Here is a 24884-nt window from a genome sequence, read left to right as displayed (position 1 = left end):
CAATTATACTTCTTATAGTCATCGCGTGCACGCTGTCACTTCAGTCGTTTCCGACTGAGATCCTACGGACTGCAGCCTGGCAGGTTCCTCTGTCCATTGTTGTTGTTGTTGCTCAGCCACTCAGTCATGTCCGACTCTTTGCGACCCCATCGACTACAGCACACCAGGCTTCCCTGTCCTTCACCATATCCTGGAGCTTGCTCAAACTCATGTCTATCGAGTTGGTGAAGCCACTCAACCGTCTCATCCTCTGTCGTCCCCTTCTCCTCCTGCCTTCAATCTTTCCCAGCATCAGGGTCTTTTTTAATGAGTCATTTCTTCTCATCAGGTGGCCAAAGTATTGGAGTTTCAGCTTCAGCATCAGTCCCTCCAATGAACATTCAGGACTGATTTCCTTTAGGACTGGTTGGATCTCCTTGCAGTCCAAGGGACTCTCAAGGGTCTTCTTCAACACCACAGTTCAAAAGGATCAATTCTTCGGCTCTCAGCTTTCTTTATGGCCCAACTTTCACATCTATATATGACTACTGTGTAGGGGTGCGGAGAATCCAGAGAGCATTTTTACCGAAGAATTCTAACTTTAGCTTTCCTCTGAAACTCTTTCAGCCTAATTTGGCGCACAGAGAACTACAAGTCCCAGCGTGCCCCGTGCGCAGCGGGCGGAAAGTCAGGCACTTCCGCTCCACGCAGCGCCTCTGCCCCCGCGTCTCGACGTGTCACTGGCGGCGCCGCGGCTGTGGCAAGAGAAGGAGCTGACTGGGGGAGTTTGAGGCGGCGGGCGGCGGCGGAGGCGGCGTGGACAGCGGCAGCGACCCCGGCCTGGATCTGCCCCGGCGCGGAAGTGTTCCGGGGTCCGTGGGGTACAGGAGAGGGAGGTGGAGGCCCGGCCCGCTTGGGCAAGATGTTGAACATGTGGAAGGTGCGGGAGCTGGTGGACAAAGCGTGAGTATCGGGGGGCAGTTGTGGCCGAGGCCCACGCGGGGGAGGGGCGGGGGGAAAAGGGAGCCGGTTCTGCGCTCCGGGCCGTCCGCGTCACGCCCCCCAGATGGGTCGGCCCTATCATGGCGGCGGGAGACTCTCTTCTCGGCCTGGGGCCGCGTCCCGATCCGCCAACCGAAGGGACCTTTTCTCTGTCGAAACATCTTAGTCCCCTTATCTCCTATCCAGGCCTTCCTCACCCTGCAGCTACCCCACCCCTCTAGGCGCGGACACTTTGATCAGGGGCGGGGGCAGGGTTGTCTCGAGCTGGGTCACTGCCCTGGCCGGAGAACTGTCTTGGCCCCTGGCTTTTGGTCTTTGCCTCCTGGGCAGCAGTGAAAACTTGAGGCTGGGGAAACTTATTTCAGTGGCTCCCTGTGCTCCTCAGCGGTTGTAGAGACCTTAGGCCTGGTTGGGATGTGTCCTTTACCTTGCTGAGCTTCTTTTAATTCCTAATGAGCCTGAGGTATTGTAGTGGGTGGTAGGTGTAACAAGTGGCCATTGTGGTCAGACTGAAGTTACTCAGACTCTCTCCTTTGCTTTTCTAACACTAGTGAGAGTAGGTCACCGTGTAATTTACTGTGATTCCTTTCCTCTGTTTCCTTTTCCACTACATTTCATTTTTGGAGGGCCATTTGTTCCATTTAGTTTAATTAATCATTGAATTAACAAGAAATGTCTCCTAAAAAAGGAAACAACCAAGGTTTATATCCTGTTGATCTACTTGTAAGTACAGACAGGTAAAATGACTAATGCCTAGCTGATAGTCTTTAAGATTTAAGTGATCACTTTAGTATCTTACTACCCTAGGGAAACCTTAACACTTACATTGAATGTATCATACACATTATAACAGTGGTTAAGTAAGGTCTTCCAGAACAGCAGGAAGTAAAGTTTAAGAATTTAACTAGTCCCCTCTTTTCAGGTTTTAGCGATGATATAATAAGTGTAATGGCAAAACCTGTTCAGTTGTGCCACTCATCCAGTCTAAAATCAGGGAGTGAGGATGGCAAATTCTTGGCTTTATTGACCCCCCAAAAAATAACTTATTGTAAACTGCTATGTATAAATTAGATCCAAGCATATAATGTACAGCACAGGAAATACAGCCACCATTTTATAATAACTTTAAACTGTATAATCTGTTAAATTATTGAATTACTGTTTGTACACCTGAAACTAATAAATCAACTATACTTAAGAAAAAATTCAGTGGCTTGGATAATGCATCAGATAGAATTTGGAGTTTGACTGTATTTTCAAGTTTTCTGTGCTACTGAGAATGCAGTAGAGTGCCTAAGGAGCACAGATTTCTGAACCTGCAGAGCTGGATTCAAGCTCTGTAACCTTGGCAAATGACTTACCCTTGAAGTGTCCCAGTTTTCTCAGGTGAAATATGAAAATAGTGATGGATATTTACCTTAGAATGTTGTGAGAATTAAGGGTGAAGAACTTAAATAGCATATAAAGGCCATAATGCAGTAAGTTTAGATCAGTATGCTTTTGATAATTATAGCACATGTTCTACATCAAGAGTAATATTAAAATTCATTAAGAGAAAAGCTCCATGTTTGAAAAGTGATTTGGTGGTTTTGCTTTGTCAACCATTTATTTGACCATTAAGTCCTCGGTCCTTTATTTTGGTTTTGTTTTGCTATTTATATATCCTTTGCTTTCCAAAGGTAAAAATAAAAGCATGTTTTTGTTTTTTGGGTTTTTTTTAATCCAGGTTTATTGGTTGTTCTTTTATATATGGTGTAAAGGATACCAGCTTAAAGTCTTTGAAGATCCAAAAATCTCTACAGAACTGTTTCTTAACCAGAGGTCGGTGGAAGAAAAAATCACTAAAACACCTTCTTACCTTAGGGGACTAAATTTGTGGTACTCAAAAATTTGAAGACAAGGTACACTTTTTCAGGAGACAAATCAAGGCAATATTCTTGTTCTTGTTGTTCTTTTCATGTTGTTTTTCTCACCTTTGTTACTAAGTTTCAAGTACCTCAGATTAAATTTGTCACATAAATAGCTATCAAGTCAATCTAATGGAAGAGTTGCTGTTGGAAAATAACTTCAGTCTTCCTTTTTACTACCCAAATAAGAATGGAAACCTGGGGACTTCCCTGGTGGTCCAGTGACAAAGACTTGGGGCTTCAGTGCAGGGGGCCCGGCCGGGTTCCATCCCTGGTCAGAGAACTAGATCCCACATGCAGCAACTAAGACTAGGTGCAGCCAATTAAATAAGTAGCTTAAAAGATTTTAAAAAGAGTGGAAACTTAAACCAAGTTACTCAAGAACATGTAAGAATGTTGCCACCAAGGACTTTTTAAAAAACTTTCAGTGGTGTCTGACACATATTAGGATTAGAACATGAGGTTATTTTACTGATGAGTACTTAATTTTCATCTTTCATTGGAAGAAAAGAAATAGTCATCCACCCCAAATACAAACATTTTACAAAACCAGTACCTGTGGCATTATGCCCATTTAGACCATTCATCTTAAATTGCCATAATGGAAGTGAAACAGATCCATAGAACAGCTATTCAGATTATCAAGGGGATAAGGTGATGAGGAAACTTGCAAAAGGGGAAACAATAAAGTGATTAAGGACTGCTCTGAGAGCTGTGTTGAATAGAAATGAGGCTTTATATGATATAGCCCTGGCTAGAGGTTTGGGGAGACCTGGGTTCACCTTCTGATACTGCTTTTTAAATTAGCCATATGTATAATTTGAGGCAGAATCATAAGACTCTCCAGAGCTTGGATTCCTTATCTTTAAAATGATGGGATTGTATTAGAATGACTTTTTCCAACCTTGTTGGCATTTTGGAAATACGAATTTCTGTCAGGGGAAAAATGGAGCAAGTATTTCATAACAGCAGATACATTTTAGAAAGTCATTATCCACCAGAGACAGTTTCAGCTGAAAAGACAATTTTTCTATGTGACAGTCAATAAATGTTATATTTAATTGCTTTATGCAATAAATAAAGTGCAATCCATGACTGGAAAATTAGGACTTTTTATTTAGTATATATCCCTACCCAATGAGGTTTATACTTCAGAAGGAAAAATGCTCTTGTGTCCTCTGAAGCTACTGTTAGATCCAGTATGATGGCAGTTCTTAAGTATAATGATATATTTTAAATATTGACTTTTGAGAATTTGAAAACTTTCACGGAGGGTTAGGGAGATACTTTCCACAAGTTTTGAACCTGCTCGTGGTATTAAATGCCTCTGTTTTGCAGGACATTGTGGAACTGAGGAAAAGCAGATAAAACCAAAAGCTCACCAGAGCTTGGAGTGCCAGTTTCCTCCCACATGTACTCAAGTTGCATTAAAGGGAGCTGTGGCAGGAAAGGATAAGTGGCACCACTCCCACCAACTGGGACTAGCTTGACCACTGTCATCCTTTGACCTGCCTCTCTTCATGTGATGATGAAATAAAATTGAGCACTTTAATATTCTGTTACCCCATTTTTGGTATGAACTGAAAGTTGCTGTAGTTCTGTTGTGTTCTTCAAATTTTGGAAATGCAGTGAAGGTAACCTGGTAGTGGAGAATCAAACCACTTACTACTGCTTCCTGTTCAAGGCCAGCTAACACTTCTCTTTCATGCAGGGAGTAACATTAATGGTAAATCTATTTCATCAGTGGCCCTTACTCTCTTTAAGATAGTGATTCAAACTGCTAGCAATTGCTATAGATTGTCCATTTTAAGTTATTCTCTTAAGCATTAGCTTGCATTTTTTCCCCTTTAAGATGATTTTTGTTGGTGTATTTGCATATTTTTAGTTTCTAAATGTTTGCATAACATAATAGAATCGTGCAAATTTCTATTTTAGTCTAGCTGACCCCAGAAGGAGAACCCCTTGCTTTTAATAGAAAATATTTCATTCAGTTATTTCAACAGTTAATATATTTATTATTTATTGGAATAGTACTGTATTTTCTGAACTTGAAAAATACAATACCTGTCTTTAAAAAAATTGCCACTACAACTTGAACTTATCATTGGTTTTCCCTTTCAGTCCTCAGATGTATTCCCCCTAATTTCCCTATCTTACTAGTAAATCTGTGTTCAGTTTGCTTCTTAGAATTTAAAAATAAAGGTGATTTTCAGCTTTCTAGTCTCTCCATATCAACTTTTCTTTAAACCAGTTGTTATTGCTGAAACAGTAAAATCATTATCCTGTCGTCCTCTCTTCTAGTAACTGGACACAAGTAAATACTAAGAATTTAATTCCCAAGAAAGATGAGTTTTACCTTTTGCGAGCATATCTTAGGAGTGATTTTTCTGTAGTTTAAATTAGTCTAGTTAGTACTGTTGCCAAGGTGCTAAAAAGCTCTTAGCTGCATCTTACGTTTTCCTGTGCCCTAGTGTTTTCAAGCAGTTTTTCGTCTGTTTACTGATAAATCCACTAAAAGTATTTGGCTTTTTAAATTTTAAGTACCTCTAACTAACACTTCTGGGTTTTACAGTAAGGCTTCATAGTTGAACCTTTTTCTGTGCTCTTGTGTTATTTTCTTCCTATTTCCAATGTTTATTTAATATTTCCTTTAGGAAAGAAAGAGTATAGGCAGCTTAACTTTTTTTAATTGTGAAGAAATTTTATTTTATGTTTCATATTTAGATCTAATTGGAATTTAATTTGGGGCTTTTATTTTGGAAAATTTTAAATATATCCAAAAATGGAGGTAGTGAATCCCTGCTTACACAGACCTAGCTTCAAAGTTTGGCTAGTCTTGCTTTATCCCCACTCCATATTATTTTGAAGCAAATTCAAGATAATGTATCATTTCATTTGTATCAGTCTCCAAAAGGTAAAGAGTCATCTTTTTTTTATTATTATAACCAGATTATCATACCTTTTAAAAAAGATGATTACTTTATATCGAATGTCCAGTCATCATTCCTTTCTCATTTACCTCATGATTCCTCTTTGATGTTTCTGAGTTGGTGGGTGTATCTCTTGATTCTCTTTTTGTCTAGGTTCAATCCCGGTCTTTTTTTGCACTCATACTATTTATTTGTTGAAGAAATTAAGTTTTTTGTACTTTCTTCAGTTTGGATTTTGTTAATTGGTTCCCATACAGTTGTTTGTTTCTCTAACGTCTATATGTCTTGCGATTTGGTAATTGTATCTACTCACTTGATAAATTCAAATTCCAATTTTGGGGACAACAGGACTACTTCATAGAGTCAAAGTACATTTGCAGTACTTTTAATGAGTCTTATGTATAAAGATTAGCTCTTTTTAGTCTTAGCTGACATTACCTAACATTCTAGGACAGTATACTTAACTGTTTATCTTTTTTTTTTTTTAAGGTGTCACTTCTTATGACCTTTCATTGTTAAGTCTAATTATGTATGCTAGTCCCTGTATATATTTTTATATTACTTTTCTAGCTATATGCACTGTCTTATACTTAGGCACTTCGATCTGGTGTTGAGTGAATCTGGAAAGAAGTTTGTGGTTCAGAGATCAGAACTGGATTGAAATCCTAAGTCCATCACTAAGAAATAGTGATCCTGAGGATTAGGACAATATCTCCAAACTTTCCCATCTATAAAATGGGATGGTATTTTGTTTTACAGAGTTCTTGTGAGGATTAAATTTGAAACACTTAGCATAGTGCTTGACATAAAATAAACTCTTGAAATGCTACTTTTATTGTGCAAAGCACAAAATAATTTATAACAATTTATAACATAGAAAAAATCAAAAGATATAGTGTTTGAAGGAATAAAGAAAATGTCAAACTAAATTATTTACAAGTGTGTAAGAACTGTGTCTTAATCCATAAATCATTATTTTCAATGTGTATTCACCTAAATAGACACATTAAGCAACCCATAGAACTCATAAAAATATCTCTGTTATGTATGCCTTGTGTTGTGTTTAGCAAATCACAAATGCCTTTAATATTGTAAAGCATATTACAGAAACGCTTTTGAAAGACACATTGAGGAATAAAGTCTTTGGAAAGACATATTGCAATTTCCATCTGCTCATTTTTTTTCAGCTTGTATTTCTCAAGGTTTTAAAGATGCTGCTAATATAAAATATTTCTTCTAAAATACATAAAGATTTATGAAGGCAAATTGAAGTGGACAATCTATCCTTAAAGAAACTGAACAGAATCAAGAAAAGTAACTCTAAAATGTGATTCCCAATTCATAATCTCTGATAGTAGACAAGCAGTATATACAAGAAAGGGGGCTTCCCAAGTGGCTCAGCGGATAAGGAACCCACCTGCCAATGCAGGAGACGAAGAAGGCATGGGATCAATCCCTGGGTCAGGAAGATCCCCTGGAGAAGGAAATGTCAACCCACTCCAGTATTCTTTCCTGGGAAATCCCATGGACAGAGGAGCCTGGTAGGCTGCAGTCCCCATGGGGTTGTGAAGAGTCAGACACAACTGAGTGAGCACACATTTACAAGGAAAGCATGTTACAGTGTGCTTTTCAGTTTTTCGATACACTGTCCCAAGTTGGTAAGAAATCATTTTGGCTTACCAGAGTTCATTAGCCAGAAAATTAAATATAGGTAGAGTAACAATCGGAGAAGGCAATGGCACCCCACTCCGGTACTCTTGCCTGGAAAATCCCATGGATGGAGGAGCCTGGTGGGCTACAGTCCATGGGGTCGCTAAGAGTCGGACATGACTGAGCAATTTCACTTTCATGCATTGGAGAAGGAAATGGCAACCCACTCCAGTGTTCTCGCCTGGAGAATCCCAGGGACAGGGGAGCCTGGTGGGCTGCCGTCTGTGGGGTCGCACAGAGTCGGACACGACTGAAGCGACTTAGCAGCAGCAGCAGCAGAGTAACATAATGCATTCCCACGTTGGAACCAGTTGATAGCTCCTCATGACTGTGGATCGATCTAGCTAATGAATTATTAAATATGAATAATTTTGTTAATGTGCAACAATAGCCAGGCGTGTTTTGTACTTAAGTCCAGTTAGCCCTGTTTTGGAGTGTCTTCTTTTGACATAGGAATTTTGCTTAGTTTATAAATTCTCAGGAGAGTAAGTTTCGATCCCTGGGTTGGGAAGATCCCCTGGAGAAGGAAATGGCAACCCACTCCAGTATTCTTTGCCTGGAAAATTCCATGGACAGAGGAGCCTGGCTGGCTATAGTTCATGGAGTCTCAAAGAGTTAGATACAACTGATCACACATGCACACACCTGGAGAGTAAGTTATACATAATTCTAATTATGAATAATTTTTTATAGTGAAAGTCACTCAGTCATGTCCACCTCTTTGTGACCCTATGGACTGTAGAGTCCATGAAATTCTGTAAGCCAGAATACTGGAGTGGGTAGCCTTTCCCTTCTCCAGGGGATCTTCCCAACCCAGGGATCGAACCCAGGTCTCCTGCATTGCAGGCATATTCTTAACCAGCTGAGCTACAAGGGAAGCCCAACTTTTATAACTTCCACACAAACTCATCAGGTAAAATTTTTCACTCAAAAAAAAAAATTCTTATCTAGATACTGGCGACTCATCCCACCCTGGCCCCGCTTTTGTTTTTCTCTTTGGCTGTACCATCGTGGCTTGTGGGATCTTAGTTTTCCCACCAGACCTTGAATCAGACCTTCTCAGTGAAAATGTGGAGTCCTAACCACTAGCCCACCAGGGAATTCCCTTAGATAGCCTTTATTTTTGTAAGAGAAGGAAGATATACATTGAAAATTCAATTTGTTTTTCTTGCTATTTATTTTCATGCAATATTAGCAATCATTAAAGAACATTCATCACTTGTAATTTTTAAGTGACTTAAGATTGTGTGATTAAAACTTCATATTAACAGTTAAACCATAGTGGTATGATATGTTTGGTTTATAGTTATAAGTTTGGTACTGAATGGGTTTCTGAAGTGTATTTCATTTCTCATGAAGCCAAATAAAAATTTTAATCCTGTAATCTGCACATAGCAACAAGGGTGATCCTTTAAAACTGTTTAAGTCACATCGGTTCAGAACTCTCCAGCCACTTTTTATTTTGCTGCTCACCAGCCTCTACTTGGTCTAGCTCTGCAGCTCCCTCTGACCTCGTCTCCCACCACTCTCCCTCATTCACTGTTCCGTGTCAGTCTAATAAGATGCCTGCATTCACACAAGCTGCTCTGCTATTATTTTAGCACAAGCCACTTCTGCTACTTTTATTTACATCTGTCCATCTGCTGCCTCTGGGATGTAAGCCTCTTGAGGGCAAGTCCAGATACTTCTAATAAATCATTATTGAGTATTTGCCATGTGCCAGGAACAATAGTGACAGCATTATTATTAATATTAGTTTGTGATTGAGAAAATTGGCCACAGAGAAGTCCAGAAACTTGCCTGAAATAACACATATAGAAAATGGAGTCTAGATTTAAGTCTAGTGTCAGCTTTTAGAACATATATTTCACAGTTGTTGCTAACTTGTACAAGACATTACTGTAATAAAGGTGAATTACTGGTTTTACTTAAACCAGTTAAAAAGTACTTGGAAGAAGTTTATAAGCTTCTGAATCAAATTCAATAAGCGTTTATTCTTTTTTTCCCTATATATACTGGTCATAAAAGAAAATTTTTCTAGCCTCTGAATATTGTCTATAAGTAGGATGCCCTTCAATGATCGAGATGCAAACAGTTGTTTGTTAGTGGAAAAGGAAATCTTAGCTATTATAATGAACTTACTCATTGTAATTAATCCTAAAAAAAAGTTCATGACAGTCATAAGCTGTATCATAGGTTCAAAATTACCCTGTAATCAGCTCCCACAGCTTTAATAAACTTCCCTCAAGTCTTTGATCTTTATGTCAGTTAGCTGTGCCTGTAGTGCTGTGTTGTATTAATCCCTGATATATGTCCAAAGTTTTCCAACTTTTCTTACACTCAGCTTAAATTGGGTAATTTGAAAATAATTTTCCTTAGTTCAGTATGTGCCTATCCAAGGAGGATGGCGTAGGTTGTAAATATCTAAATAGTATACAATAACTGAAAGTACATTACTGATATTCTTACTAATCTTACAAGGATCCTTCAGTGAGTGCTTATTAAATATCTACCATGAGCATTGTAGAGCACTGTAAACTGAGTGACAGACCTTATGGTTCCAGTGCAGCTTATGGTTCTGTTAAGTGGATGCACATGACAAGCACATGAAAAAGACAGAATAATATAAGATGGTATGATAGCCAGATTTGTGGTATAGGTAAATATGTAGAAATTCAGGGAATGGAAAGAACAATTAAGACTGAGCAAAAGCTTAATGAAGTAGATAAATCCTGGTATTTCAGTATTTCAGAAATGTGTATCTACTGAAAGGATGTTAAGGCCGAAAAAGGTATTAAACATAGAATGAAACATCTGAAACACAGGTCAAATGATGTGGTTGCTAATAAGAACCTACTGCTGAATGGTTCCAAGCAGAGGATGACATCAGTGATACTGTCTTAGAAGCTGTTCTGTTTCAAAAGGAAGTTCCCCTTCTATCCCCAGATAGTCCAGATTAGATAAAGCACAGGTGTTTGATGGTGTGTGTTTGTTTGAGAGTTTGAGGGGAAATAAATTATATAGGTTTCAAAATTTTAGTAGTTATGTTCTGGGAACAATTTCTGTAGTGTCAGAAATGTTGAGTCTAGTTTTTGGGATTTGAAAGTCATTTGAAGTAAATCTAAGTTTAATCGATCTTAGGTAAATCTAAGTTTAATCATGGATGAAAGTGGGAGAAAATTTTGCTTACTTAATTTAAAAATTTTTAATAACACTTAAAATTTAAAAATATCAAGTATTAGAGTTCACTTACAGGTAGTTCTATAAACTCAAACTTTCACTGCTGAGGTGCAGGATTTCTCATTATTCTATTGATAGGATTTCTTATATTCTTCCACTTCGTGTTTGATATTTGGCAGTACATCTGAACTTAATCACATAGAGGTGGAAATACCTATAAGTGATGTGGTCAAACTGTACAATGTCAAGCATTTGTGTCTACAAAGGTGTAATTTTCACATATTTCCCAGTGTAGGATGTTTCATCATTTTCTCCTCTTAGAAGGGTTTTATGCTTTTCTTTAAGCTTAACTAATTTTGGTGCTTTCTTTTACATTACTTTCCTGAAGAAGTCTCATAATACAGTTAATAATTGTTGTTGTTTAGTCACTAAGTTGTGTCTGACTCTTTTGCGACCCCATGGACTGTATGTAACCCACCAGGCTCCTTTGTCCATGGGATTTCCCAGGCAAGAATACTGGAGTGGGTTGCCATTTTCTTCTCCAGGGGATCTAAAGAAGGGATTGAACCTGCATCCTCTGCACTGGCAGATGGATTCTTTACCACTGAATCACCAGGGAAGCCCAATACAGTTAATAAAATTATCTTAATAGGATATTTTAAATAGGTTGCCACATATTTTAAAAGATAATTTTTTATGAGTATGCCCAAGCTGAGCTAACTTCTTTGAGTTTCAATTTTGTTTTTAAATGAGGGGTGGAAGGAGTAATTTGAGGGAAGGCATAAGTCTGGGGATAAGATCTATTACCTTCTAGGACTGTTAGAATTAAATGAGATAATATATTATAAAAAGGTTTACCATTGTGTTATCAATAAATTCTGGTTCTTTGGTCTTGTTTAATCATGAGGTAACTTTAAAAAGCTGTAACCTAAAATTAAAAGATAAAGGTGAACAAAAACTCATTCCTTGGATTAGTTCCAAAGAGTAGGAATTTAAAAGTTGGCCAAACTTTTTAATAAACTTTAAACCCCTTTAACAAAATCTTTACTATTAAAGTTATTTTAGTAGCTACTATTTTGTTGTACCTGTAAAAACTAGAATTGGGATGTATAATGCTAATAATTCTTATGCTGTATCCATTTTTTAATACCCTGGGATGTTTGATTTGCTTCTGAGATCAGTTTAACATACACATCTCTTGATAAAGATAAATATCACACTGTCCTTTGTTTTTTGAGAAGAAATTGATTTACTAAATAACCTATTTAAGTGACCTTAAGCAGTTGTCAGCAATAGGAAAGATAGTTTCACAAGTAAACTTATACACAAAACAATGCAAGTCTAAAGCTGCTTTAAGTACAGAATAGGACTGTTTCTGGTTTTTGAATAGGAATAATATTCCTGTACTTAAAAAAAATATGGACCTCAGTAGCATATGCTTTCAAAATTTATTAGAAATGGCATTTGAGAAACTTGTGCTTGCATTGATAATGTGTGTCATAACATATATAGTTGAGTTTGTAATGACTGGTATTTCCAGAACAATTTTCAAATAAATGTTTTATGCTGAATATTTCTCTAAAAGTTATTCTGGCAAGTGGGAATCTGTGCTCTAGTTATTCAGAGTCATAAATAGAATATTACTGTTGTATCTAAATGTAACATTTTACTAGCTTTTATTAACTTGTCATTAAAAATAATAATATTACTAATTTTTCATGAACACTTTGTAACTAGAATAATCCTATAGAGTCACTGAGGTTGTGATTGGCCTGTTAGTTGCTTGAAATGTTTAACCTTTAGGATTTTTTACTCATATGAATAAGATTGCTTGACATGCTAACCTGGTTTGAGGCAAGGGGTGTGGTGGTTGATGTACCAAAAGAATAAGATTTGCATACATTATATTACTAATTGTTCCTTTTTACTGTAATTTAATTATGAAATAAAATGACGTTAATTATAAGACATCAGGTGAGCCTAAATATCATGTTTTAACTATAAACTTCCTTTACATTAAAATTGATGCATTCTGTATCTAAAAGCATAACATACAATGTTCACTGTATTAAAACTCTTTACTGCTTTAATGGAGGAATGATTATATTTGTCATGCTGTTTTATTTTCTGAGCACTTTCTTACATTCTGGCACAAGCTGCTTCAAGCTTATCCTGTATTTTCACTACTTCAGCCCTGGAGTTGGCGATTTCTGCAAGGATCCCTGGTTTTGGTTGTTTTTAGCAATGGGACACATTTTTAAAGGAAATGTATGGTGGACCAGAGAGATTTTTCTGTCACAGTTAAGATGTTGCTAGAATTCCCTATGTGTAGGACCACCTACAGTAAAAGAGTTGGCACATGGGATAAAGACCTCTTTGGAAGTGCGGTGGTGGTATTTTTCTTTTGAATAATTAAGGTTTTACATTTTTGTTTCATATTTTTAAACCTTAAGATAATTAAAGATTTGTGAAGGGTGCTACATTGCCATTCTCTCCCCAACAATGCAGTTTGCTTTCTGTAAATCACTTAAGTATGAAAAGACAAATAGCAAAGCATTTTCTGTACAAGTATATATATTGTAGATAATGTGATTATGTCAATAAAGTGCCCTCTAGAATGTACTTTTCCTAATGGTATTTCATGTTACAACCTGTAATTCACATACTAAATTCCTGTTTGGCTTTTGAATTGTTTATACTAGCGGCTGATTACTGAGTAATTTAAGTCTCACTTAATTATGGCAGTACTATTCTAATTAGAGTGCTGAATGTTGGCACTTTATTTAGCAAGCAAGTATAAAATACTTGATTGTGACATTTGTGGAAATAAGTATTGAATAATAATTTTCTGTAGATAATCTTAGGATATCTATCTTAAGTGTAGACATAATGCCTACTTTACCCCCAAACCAACTCAGTTGGAATATGAAATCCTTTTGACCTAAATTGGAAGGAACTGGTCCATATGTTGAGAATCTCATTTTCTGAACAATTAACAAATTATGTATGTATAAATGTAAAAAGCAGCAAGATTATATAATATTAAATAATTAAAACAAATACAAGTATTATGAACATTAAGAGTTAAAAGAACTTGAGAAATTTGCTGGAGATATAGCCCTGGTGTTGGAATTTAACATAGGTAATCTCCTTTTGGCTATGTTGAGATATATAAGGAATAAGCTGAAAACAATACCAATATATAATTAACATTCCTTTTAGACCGATAAGGTTTTTTTTTTTTTTTTGGCTGAAGATCCATCACTTTCAGAAAGAGATAGCCAGAGAGGACGAGGGGGCAGAGATACAGAGGCATTCTGGCAACACAAGAGAAACAATCCTAGAATGATAACATTTTTAAGATATGAGTTTTTTAGAATAAATGGTGATAATCTTTTCATGAATGAGTTATATATTCTTAATACTTAGATAATCTCTTAATAAAGGAAACTCAAATTATAGGTCTGCTTCTCATGTCAGATTACCCGTATGACAAGGAGAATGAAGTACACTAAAGGTTGCAGGGAAGCCACACAATAACCTGGCTTACTCATCTACAAGGACCTCCCAGGTAGCGCTAGTGGTGAACCCGCCTGCCAATGCAGGAGACTTAAGAGATGCAAGTTCAATCCCTAAGTGGGGAAGATCCCTTGGAGGAGGGCATGGCAACCTGCTCCAGTATTCTTGCCTGGAGAATCCCATGGACAGAGGAGCCTGGCTGGCTACAGTCAGTAGGGTCGCACCGAGTCAGACAAGACTGAAGCAACTTAGCATGTGTGCATGCATGCATTCACTTAAATGACTGTTCACTGAGCATTTGGAACTCTTTCAGATACTTAAAGTACAGTTGTAAGCAAGTTTTGGTGGGGAGAAATAACTAAAAAGAAAAAGTAAGCAAAATAATTACATTTTTTGAGTGTTACAAAGAAAAGGGACTGAAGTAGAGAGTGGTGAATGGGGCTATTTCATTTAGGGTGGTGATAGTAGGCCTTTTTGGAGAAGGACATGGCAACCCACTCCAGTATTCTTGCCTAGAGAATCCTGTGGACAGAGGAGCCTGGTGGGCTGCTGTCCATAGGGCCGCATAGAGTTGGACGCGACTGAAGCGACTTAACACGCATGCATGCGTTGGAGAAGGAAATGGCAACCCATTCCAGTGTTCTTGCCTGGAAGAATCCCAGGGACGGAGGAGCCTGGTGGGCTGCCGCACAGAGTCGGGTCACACAGAGTCGGACACGACTGAAGCGACTTAGCAGCAGCAGCAGTAGGCCTTTTTGAGGATATGGTATCTGTAAAGAATTTAGAGCACACAGAGTAAAGGAAGAGTGTTTTATCCTTGGAGTGTTTCACTCATGGAGTGAGCAAATAAGGAGCTGGTGAGAATATTAGAGAACAGTGTGGCAGGAGCATGTGGAAGAAGAGTGGTAGGCTCAGGGATTTGTTAGTCATTGCATGGAGTTTGGATTTATTTTAAGTATATTAAACAGTGGAATTTTGATAAGCAAAGGAGTGAAGTGATCCCATCTATGTTACCTTACTGTTGGTGCTGAGTTGAATAATGGATTGGAGGTTGAGGTGGGAACATGAGTAGAAAGGGGCACTGGTTAAAATCATGAGTATAGCATGACAGTTATGGAATGGAATGTAAAGTGGGCAATAAAATGTGTTTGTTTGCCTCTTATTTGTGTTACTTTGGAAGGAATACATGAGAATTACTGTTATACAGTATTTGCTTTGCTTTGTTCTTCTGTGGTAATAGATTGTGCAAAGTGAGAGCCTGGTACAATATGTAGGAGTTTCAGTTAACAAGATGCCGTGCAAAAGAAGGCTTGTGTATTAGAATTCCAGCATCTGGAGAAGTGAAATCCACGATGCTTTCAAATTCAGTTGATACTGAGCATGAGTACGAGATTTAACAAAATTTTTTTAGCCTTAAATTTCATATTTAGCTTTTCATATATTTATATGGGACACAGAAGTCTTAGGCCGAGGTATCTTACCTTTTAAAGTCTTTGCTGGGGGTCAGTAAGCTAATTTTAGGGCTTATAATAATTTAACAAATCTTTCAGACTGACTCCAAAAAGCCTGGGATTGAAACATCTGTGACAGCTCTTTAAAAAGAAATTTTGTGAGGTTATTACTTCTCATGTCATTCTGTTTGTGTATATGTATATGTTGATCAGCGGGTGTTTATTTTAGTCCTCTCTATTCATATCTTAATCTCAAAGTCCTTATCTTCCATCCCCCCCCCCACCCTGCACCCCCCGTCTGATACTCTCTGTTACCAAGAGATCATAGATTTCATTTATGTATTCACCGGTCAGTTATTAAATATTCCATTTTATGTGAGGCATCCATTGTTAGGTACTGAGAGGGAAACAAAAATGCATAATATATAGTACAGTCAGTACTGATTAATTGAGGTAGTTATGTTTTTAAAAGTTACTGCAAACACTGAATCTTTGTTCTTAGAGGAAATACAGGATTAGGTTCCTGTGGGCCTCTGATCACAGCATTTTCATCAACCAGTTAGTATGTAACCTTGTTTTATGTGTATTTCTGTTTAAAGATGCTTTCCTTATTACATATATTGTTGACTCATTAACATTGAACCCAGGGCCAACTATATTACGTGTCTTATATGAAGATATTTTTTCTATAAGGCACATCATAACCTCTTGGAAACACTAGACAGCACTTTAGCACTCAGCTTGGGGGCCATGTTAAACAACAAAATCAAGAGAAATCATAAAGATGTGAAAAATATGGCACTGAGTAAACCAGAGAAAGGACATTTGTTTACAGTATGAGAACTGAAACGAGAGCGTCACCTTTTTGACCTCATCTGGGACTGTAAGACAGGTAACTGAGAGTTTTGCTGCACACTGTTGACAAATGACCATGAAAGTGCTATGAATATTGATTTTGGTGTTAAAAATATATTTTGGCAAGGAAATAAACTGAGTCCTCAAATAGTCAACTCTACTTGCTTTTTAAACATATTAAGGAAATTAAATTCAGTTATAGCCGTTGTACAAGGCAGAATATAATTCATAAGAGTTATAAATGTAATGTTTATTTCTTCATAGGAAAGGAAGATTATGGGTTGGAAAGAGTCAGGAAGACTTCATTTTTGCATCTTTGTTTAAAACTAGGGTTGATTTTAACTCAAAGAAGAGGTGGGGATTCCGGGAGTGAACAGTTAGTCAGGTAAGAAAGTAAAGTGAAGTGTTAGTTGCTTAGTTGTGTCTGACTCTTTGCAACCCCATGGACTGTACCACAGGCTCCTCTTGTCCTTGGAATTATCTAGGCAAGAATACTGGAGTGAGTTACCATTCCCTTCTCCAGGGGATCTGCCTGACCCAGGGATCGAATCCATGTCTCCTGCATTGCAGGTGGCTTCTTTACCATTGAGCCACCAGGGAAGCATGCTTAAATTTCAACTAGTAATACAATATGATTATCTCATAAAGTAAATGAAACAGAAGTAGTGGGAGAAAAGGCTGGAGAGATTGGTTGAGGACTACTATCAAAAGTCAATTAGGACTTTTTTAGTCAGAGGAAAGAAAATATTTAAGAATTACAATCCTTTTGTTCAGTTATTCAATAAATATTTACTGAACATCTGCTGTCACCAAACCTGTTCCAGGTACTGAGGTTCTTAAGTGAGAAAGACAAAATCTGTGTTCTCTGGATGTTTTCAGTCTAGAAGGTGAGATAAGCAAGGAAACAAACATGCCCATTACATAGTGGCCCAGTTTTAGTTTTAGTTCAAGGTAATAGAAAGCACATACTGTTCTTTGCTATGTAGAGCATATAGGCAGTTCCCCAAAGTTGAAAGAAGATTTCTTGGAAGAAGTAACATTTAAGCTAAAATCTGATAAGGTTGGAATTAGGTGGGGGGATGGGATAGATGGGCAGAGGATTTAAAAACCAAAAGAAAGTATGTGCAAAGACCTGGAGAGAATGGCAGTGGTGGGACTGAAAAAATAAATTGGTATCTCATATGAAGGATTGAGGACTTCATCTTGAAGGTAGTAAGGAAATCTTTGCTGGATTTAAAATGGGAGGTCAGATAGATAAGATTTTTATTTCAGCAGGAGTTCACTTTGGCTCTGGCCTGTTGGGAGATAGATGGGAAGCAGACTAGTTACATGGTTGTTGGCAATAATCCCTGTGAGAAATGGTGGTAGTGGACTAAGGTGGTGGGGGTGCATGTGGGAGAAGCAGATGGACATATTTGAGAGATACTTAGAAAACGGAGTTGAAAAGGCCTGGGAATGGATTGGATGCTGGCTAGAAGAGGGGAGAGAAGTAATCAATAGAGATGTTCAAACTATAACCCTGGATGGTACTGTCCACTGCACAGGAGGAGGAAGATGTTTCGGGGAAGATGGATTTAATGAGTTTGTGGTAAGCTAACATGACCAACACTAAACACTAGGAAGATGAATCTGTTTTGCTTTGGAGGATGAATGAAAGGATAATACACCTGAATTGGAGAGATTGTTATATGCTTTTGTGGGAGCCTGGGCTGGAGGTGAGTACCTATATTTTTAATGCAGAATGAACAGGTTTTGGAAATTAATAGGAAGTAGGCACTGTGGGAAGAGACTCCCAAAGATAACTCCGAACATCCCAACAACTGCACCCAGCCTGCCCAGCTTTTATCATGTGCTTTGAGATAATGTATCAGGGTGAAAAATGGTGAAGCTGCCTCCGTGTTGCTACCTCTTAAAATACATAGAGACGTTTTCTTGTTAAAAAGCAGCTCTAAATTGTAAGAATAGTCATTTTTTCCACTTTGGGACTATTGGGGTATCTCATATGGATATTGATCCTTGTGAAAAATGTTAGGTCTGCATGAGGGAGCCTAGAAAAGCAGCTACTAGTGTGAGAGTAAGGCCCGTGGGGAGAGGTCATCTATCTCTTCCTGAGCTCTTTGCTGTGTTTCTTTTTGTTTAGCTGTGCTTCATAAAATATCATAAAATCAGTAAAATATGCAGGAAATAAAGATATTTAACTTTATTTAACTAATAAAGATATTTAAATAAGATATTTAACATGGTTATTAAATGAAGATTAAGAAATTAAAAATTGAAGCTAAAATAAAGTGAAAACTTTGGAGAGGTTGGAATAAAGTTTTAAACATTTAAAAAACCCAATGCAGAAAGGGTTAAAAAAGAGTAAAACAGATGAGACTTAAAATAATATCTGGGGAATTCCCTGGCGATCTAGTGTTAGCACTTGGGGTTTTCATTGCCGGGGCCACGGTTTGATCCCTAATTGGAGAACTAAGATCCCTCAAGCTGCGTGACGTGGCCATATTAAAAAAAGAAAAAGAAAACTAACATTAACAATAAAGATCAAGGTTTTTTGTTTGTTTTTTAAGTATGATAAAACTAGGTAAGAAGTAAAGCAAGGTTAAAGGCTGAAAGCCAACCAACAGTCTAAAAACATAAAAGGTTAAAGGAAAAACTATTCATGAGATTAAAGATAAGAAATAATAGAAAGTAAAAACAATGGTAAAATAAAAGGTATCAGCTGACAATATTTTTAGAAGTTTGGGGGAAAAGGGCCATTTTTTAAAAATACATTGAAATGGGTTTCTTGGGACACTTAGGAAATGCTCCAGGGAAAAGGTATGTTGTCCCCAAAGTTTCAGAAATATTTAATATAGTCCCCTCTTGGAGACTCATAATGCACATGAGAATAGTAAAGTCTCCAAGAAGTGTTGCAGTAATAAAGTTGCCTTTGTTTTATGTAACATTTCCTAAACCTCACCATGGAACACATTTCTCACATAACACCTATTAATGTCTCCCAGAGTATTTTTCGCAAAACACTAGAGTACTGTTTCAGAAGAAAATAAAAACGGAAAATCTTGACAGTTACAGAGATATGTGTTAAAAGAAAAAAACAGTCATCTGGAAATAGAAAATGGTTTTGGGTTGGGGCTTGCATTCATTCCTTGGGAACAGGCTCCTTTCGAGGCAGCAGTGTCCTTCGGAGCCAAGGGCCCGAGAGTAACTTGATACTTCTATCTTCTGGCCTTCTATCCGTAGCTGTCTTTTCAGAAAGCTTTTATCTGTGCACAGCATACAGGCTGCTGAGCCAGGGGAGTGGAAGCCGATCCTCGGCAGAATTAAATCAGCCCAGCCAGCGGGCACTTCCCTAGCAAGGGTAAAGAAGTTGTATATACAAGTACTATTTTTCTTCCCCCCCAAATTAGTTTTTTTTTTTTTGTCATTGTATAAATGAAATTTTACATGTGTGCCTCCACCCCAACACTTTTTATGGGCTTTTTAACTTTAGGCTTTGTCCACATGCACACGTGTTTTTATATAGTTGGTAGTTAGTGTTCATACAATTTTGTATTGTGAGAGCTGCTTTCTTACGGCTATGAAGGGAAGAATTTCCTACTGGTGGCTGCCTCTGCCTGTTCTGTTGCTGTTTTTCCAAGCACACTGCTGTAGCATTTTGGGAGCAGCTTCTCATTCTGCTTTCTTGAACCACACACAATAAAAGTCTTCCATTTTGCCACCCTCCTCAAATCTTATTGCTGCCAGAGTGCCTCTCTGGAAATAATAACTTGTAGCATCATGGGACTAGCCTACATTGGGAAAGCTTTTCTCTAATCCTGTCATCTGCTGTCCAGTTCATGTTAGCAGCACTTGTGCTAGAGAGAAGGGCTTCCATATAAGACCTGTGAATATCCAGACACTTCCTAGGATAATAATTTGTGCTGTTACACAGGAAACTGAATGGAGAAACTGGTTGTTGTGGCTTTTCTAACATCCTTTGTTCAGGTAGACACTTCATGGAATCAGTTACATGGACCTTGTTTTTGGCATTTTGAAAGCTTAAAATTCTACAACTTACAGTATCTAAATTGTAGATATAAACTTCATGCTGAGAAAGTTTCTTTTTATAATAGCTTAAACATCTTTTGTTTTTGCCATAATTTGCTTTTGGAATGTCTGACTCTAGTAGCTGATACAGATGAGTTAGTTTAGTAAATCCAAAAAAATGTTAAAGACATTATCAGATGATATCAGATTACCAATATAGGAGAAATTGCTGCTTAATGTAAACTAAAACCCTAGAACATGGTTGGTGGTACTGAGATTAAAGAGAGTGAACTTCAGAATACAAACTCTGTTTGTAAAATGGCTTGTATTGATACTTGTCCTGTCCCTTAGAGAAACTCATTTCCAGATCTTTGGCCATTTTAAAATAATAGTCATCCTGCCTTGAAGTGTAGTTATATCTTTGAACTCTTCATTTCAGCATGCATACTGTGGGTCAGATAGGCTGCCAGTTACCTTGACTCTAAAGTTCCACAACAATGAATAGCATAGGTAAGTAATAAGTATTAATGCCAGTATATTCTAAGGGGCCATATAAAGAATATCTTCAAATTAAAAATGATAAATTCTGGCAGAAACATAACCATGTGTGGTAAATGCTTTACATGCCATTCAATTTAATCTCAGTAATACATAGGAACTACCTTTCAGATTAGGTAGCTGAGACACATAAGTGGTTGATTTATCCAGGGATCAGAGATAAGATATGGGCCATATTCATTTCTATTAAATTACTGGTCAATTACTATACATATTTTCTACAAAATAGCCATGAGAGATGAAGCAGATTGTGAAAATTAGTGGTTGTACAGTGTTTTCCTCTAGTGTGGCCTTGTGTTTTGGACCAGTTCCTAGAGTCAGAGTCAAAGCCCAAGCCTGTTTTAATGTCAGAATATGGGCTGCCATCAAATGGATTATTTAATTTGGTATTGCTAACCTCTGATGTTGTACAGGAAGGGAAATAGTTTTATAGTTTCTTCCTCCTACAGGTCATAATTTAGTTGTGGACATCAGGATGTTTTTCTTGACTTATCTGATCCATATAGTTTTCCTTTGCACATCTGTTACATAAATTACTAAACTACTTCCTTGAAAAGTTGCCAGTTTGTCACACTAGTAGTGATCAAGGGGTGGTACATTTTGGAAAAAAAGAATTAAATGACAGACTCTGAGGGGCAGAAATCCAACTACCATCCCAATTTAAGGTTGTTTTTTTTTTTTTGGATCAATTCCTATATTTTTTTGAGGCATTGAAATAAAATTATATGTGGTTTCTAATGTGTTTCCCAAAAGACCATAAATATTTAATGATCTTTCGTATAAAATGAGGTATTTTAGTTACTGCTTCTGTTAAGTTTTTATCTTTTCCGTGATCAATTTATTTATACATTCTAGTCTGGTACAAAGTTTGCTATTTGAAACTAAATTTGGAATGTTGGTTTCTTTAACGACTTTGCCCTTTCCTGACCTTGAATTCTGCATAAACCATAGAATAATGATTTTTCTGTGTTTTTCCTTTGCGGGGGGGAGGAAATTCGTAAGATTTATTATTTATACTGGTTACTGTTAGGACCACTTTACACTTAAATGATGAAAAAATCAGAAATCTCAGAGATATTAGATGTGGGTCTGGTTCGTTTTGGCTTATGCAAACTGATAATGAACACTGGAAATTTTCAGGGAATGTTCGGTAAATTTACTAAAGCAAGGAACTAAGTTATTTTTTTAACACTCATTGTGAAATTGTGTGGCTTTGGAGTGCTGGTTTTGAGCTTGTAATCTTTAGATAAAGATATCATTTGGAATACTGAAAATCTGTAATGGGTGTTTTTAGAGATTAAAAGAGAAAGTACGTTATAAATTGGTTAGTGTCAGTTACTGATAAAAGTTCTTAGATTAATTTTTTTGCATTACATTTCCTACTGTTGTAACCGTTCTTTCTAAAATACAGTAGAGTCTTGATAGATTTTTCTGTTCAGAGTTTTGAGTTTTAAACTCTTCTTAAAGAGGATTTGTTAACAGGAAATAATGTTTAATTTTATTATGATCCAAATCTGACTTGCATGTGTGGAAACTAGTCACTTAGCTAAGTCAGTCACTGGTATCCATCTTGGAGCTGAGCTTTGTTGTGTTCCAACTCTCAGGCTGTGGTAACACCTTAGCTTTTTTGTGAAAAACAATTCACAGAAAGCCTGTGTTTAGTATTGGTATTGAATGTGGCAGAGCCTTATAAAATTCACAGACAGAAAATAGAAGTTTTATACATATTTAAAGAGGAACGCATTGGGTTTGGTGGTACCTTGGATTGATGACACAATCAAATCTATATGGAATCAGTAGAAGAAATTTATGGAACATGTTCTGCCATGCAAAAGTTGCTTACCTAAGAAATATAATTTGGTTAATTTAAATATTGGTTATCTTGTATTGAGGAAATATAATATGCAGAGGATACTTTAATTCTTGATTGAATTTGGGAGATTGTCAAGAGTCTGCATTTTTATACACAAAGGTCTTCAGTTTATCTTTCAACAGTGTTAGGGGTTTATTCTTATAGCTTCTTCTACCTTCAAAGTAATGCTTCATTTGTTCTCTGTTCATTCTACTCCCTGCCCTCCCCCCTCGCCCCACCATGCCACTGCAATGAAAAATATTTCTATAGAAAATAGTTTTGTAGAATTTATCCTTCCACTTTATCTGTACTTAGTACAAATGCAGTGTAAAATTTTGAGTTAAGATTGTAAGAATATTGAGCTGTATCTGTCAACAGTGTTCAGTAATAGGAAAACACCACAGGTGATTAAAATTCTATACTTCAGTTTTCCAACCCCATAATAGTACTGGTCTGAACTGTTATTGAAATTGAAGGCCAGCATCACTCAGTATGCATCAAAGAATTTGGTAGTAGGATTGATGTGATAATAGCTTTTGATTAAAAAAGAGTATATAGTCCTTAATTTTCTTACAACTTAAAACAATTAGAATTTTTAAAAGTATATCAGGGGTACTTTTCTGTTAAAACTCAGTATTCAAAAAACGAAGATGATGGCATCCGGCCCCATCACTTCATGGCAATTAGATGGGGAAATGATGGAAACTTTATTTTCTCGGGCTCCAAAATCACTGCAGATGGTGACTGCAGCCATGAAATTAAAAGATGCTTGCTCCTTGGAAAAACAGCTATGAAAAACCTAGACAGCATTTTAAAAAGCCAGAGATACTGCTTTGCCAACAAAGGTCTGTCTAGTCAAAGCTATGGTTTTTCCAGTAATCATGTATGGATGTAAGAGTTGGGCCATAAAGAAGGCTGAGCATCAAAGAATTGATGCTTTTGAACTGTGGTCTTGAGAGTCCCCTGGACTGCAAGATCAAACCAGTAAGTCCTACAGGAAATCAATCCTGAATGTTCATTGGAGGGACTGATGTTGAAGCTGAAACTCCAATCCTTTGGCCACCTGATGTGAAGAACTGACTCATTGGAAAAGACCCTGATTCCGAGAAAGATTGAAGGTGGGAGGAGAAGGAGAAGACAGCATGAGATGGTTGGATGGCATCACCGACTTGATGGACATGAGTTTGAGCAAGCTGTGGGAGATAGTGAAGGACAAGGAAGCCTGGCATGCTGCAGTCCATGGGCTCGCAACACGACTGAGCGGCTGAACAACAACTTTTCTATTACCTACTACTATGTGGAAAGAGAATAATTAATATGGTGTTTTTGAACATTAATACATTTTCTGTGGTTTTAATGTCATATAGGCAGGCTGCTTGAGTTTTGGATTTAGTTTTTCTGCCTGTGCCGTATTTTTCAAATGTATTCAGTATCTGGCTATAGTATGATCTTCATAACTTGATCTTTAAGTATCCAGAATTATTTTAAAAGTTAGAAGCTTTAAAAATGATTATGGGACTCCCTCCCTCAATAAAACCTGATAAATTGCTATTTAATATTTATTTGGTTTTAATGTTTCTTGACTGTGAGAGCTAAAGAATAAGATACAATATTTCAGTGCCTGTTATTCTTGATTATTTTTAAAAGTAGCAGGTTAAATATTTTAGCATTTTAATGTTCTTCTCTTGAAAAGTGAAAAGGAAAACAGAAGGTACATAATCAGCACAGTCCTCTGTGTAAATAAGTGATCATAAATAATATGCACATGAGCATACTGTCAGTACATATTTATAAGTGGAAGTGGATTGATATAAGGTCATTTTTTTTAAGTAGCTTGGTTAGTCTTTTCTGAAATCTTGTTACTGCAGGAGCATGGTTAAGAGAGCCTCAGATTTTAGATGTTTTCAGTCTCAGT

General features: G+C 37.1%; 1 protein-coding gene across 3 annotated transcripts in view; it reads left to right on the top strand.

Annotated features, from left to right (window-relative positions):
- Positions 1–679: 679 nt before the first annotated feature.
- The window catches only part of CLINT1 (clathrin interactor 1), a 59831-nt gene continuing 35626 nt past the window's right edge, over positions 680–24884 (top strand). Inside the window, exons 1-2 of one of the 3 annotated variants that reach the window (XM_061424196.1) lie at positions 17615–18248; positions 20999–21069. Coding sequence is in view for 2 of the 3 variants with exons in the window: in XM_061424194.1 (XP_061280178.1) it covers positions 902–942 (41 nt within the window). In the remaining variant the exon portion in view is untranslated. Of the gene's footprint in view, positions 943–17614; positions 18249–20998; positions 21070–24884 lie in introns of those variants that run through there. The other 2 variants (XM_061424194.1, XM_061424195.1) reach the window with 2 other exon arrangements.

This window comes from Bos javanicus, chromosome 7 (assembly GCF_032452875.1).
Source record: "Bos javanicus breed banteng chromosome 7, ARS-OSU_banteng_1.0, whole genome shotgun sequence".
Lineage (NCBI taxonomy): Eukaryota > Metazoa > Chordata > Mammalia > Artiodactyla > Bovidae > Bos > Bos javanicus.
This window is presented reverse-complemented; position numbering and strand designations above follow the sequence as displayed.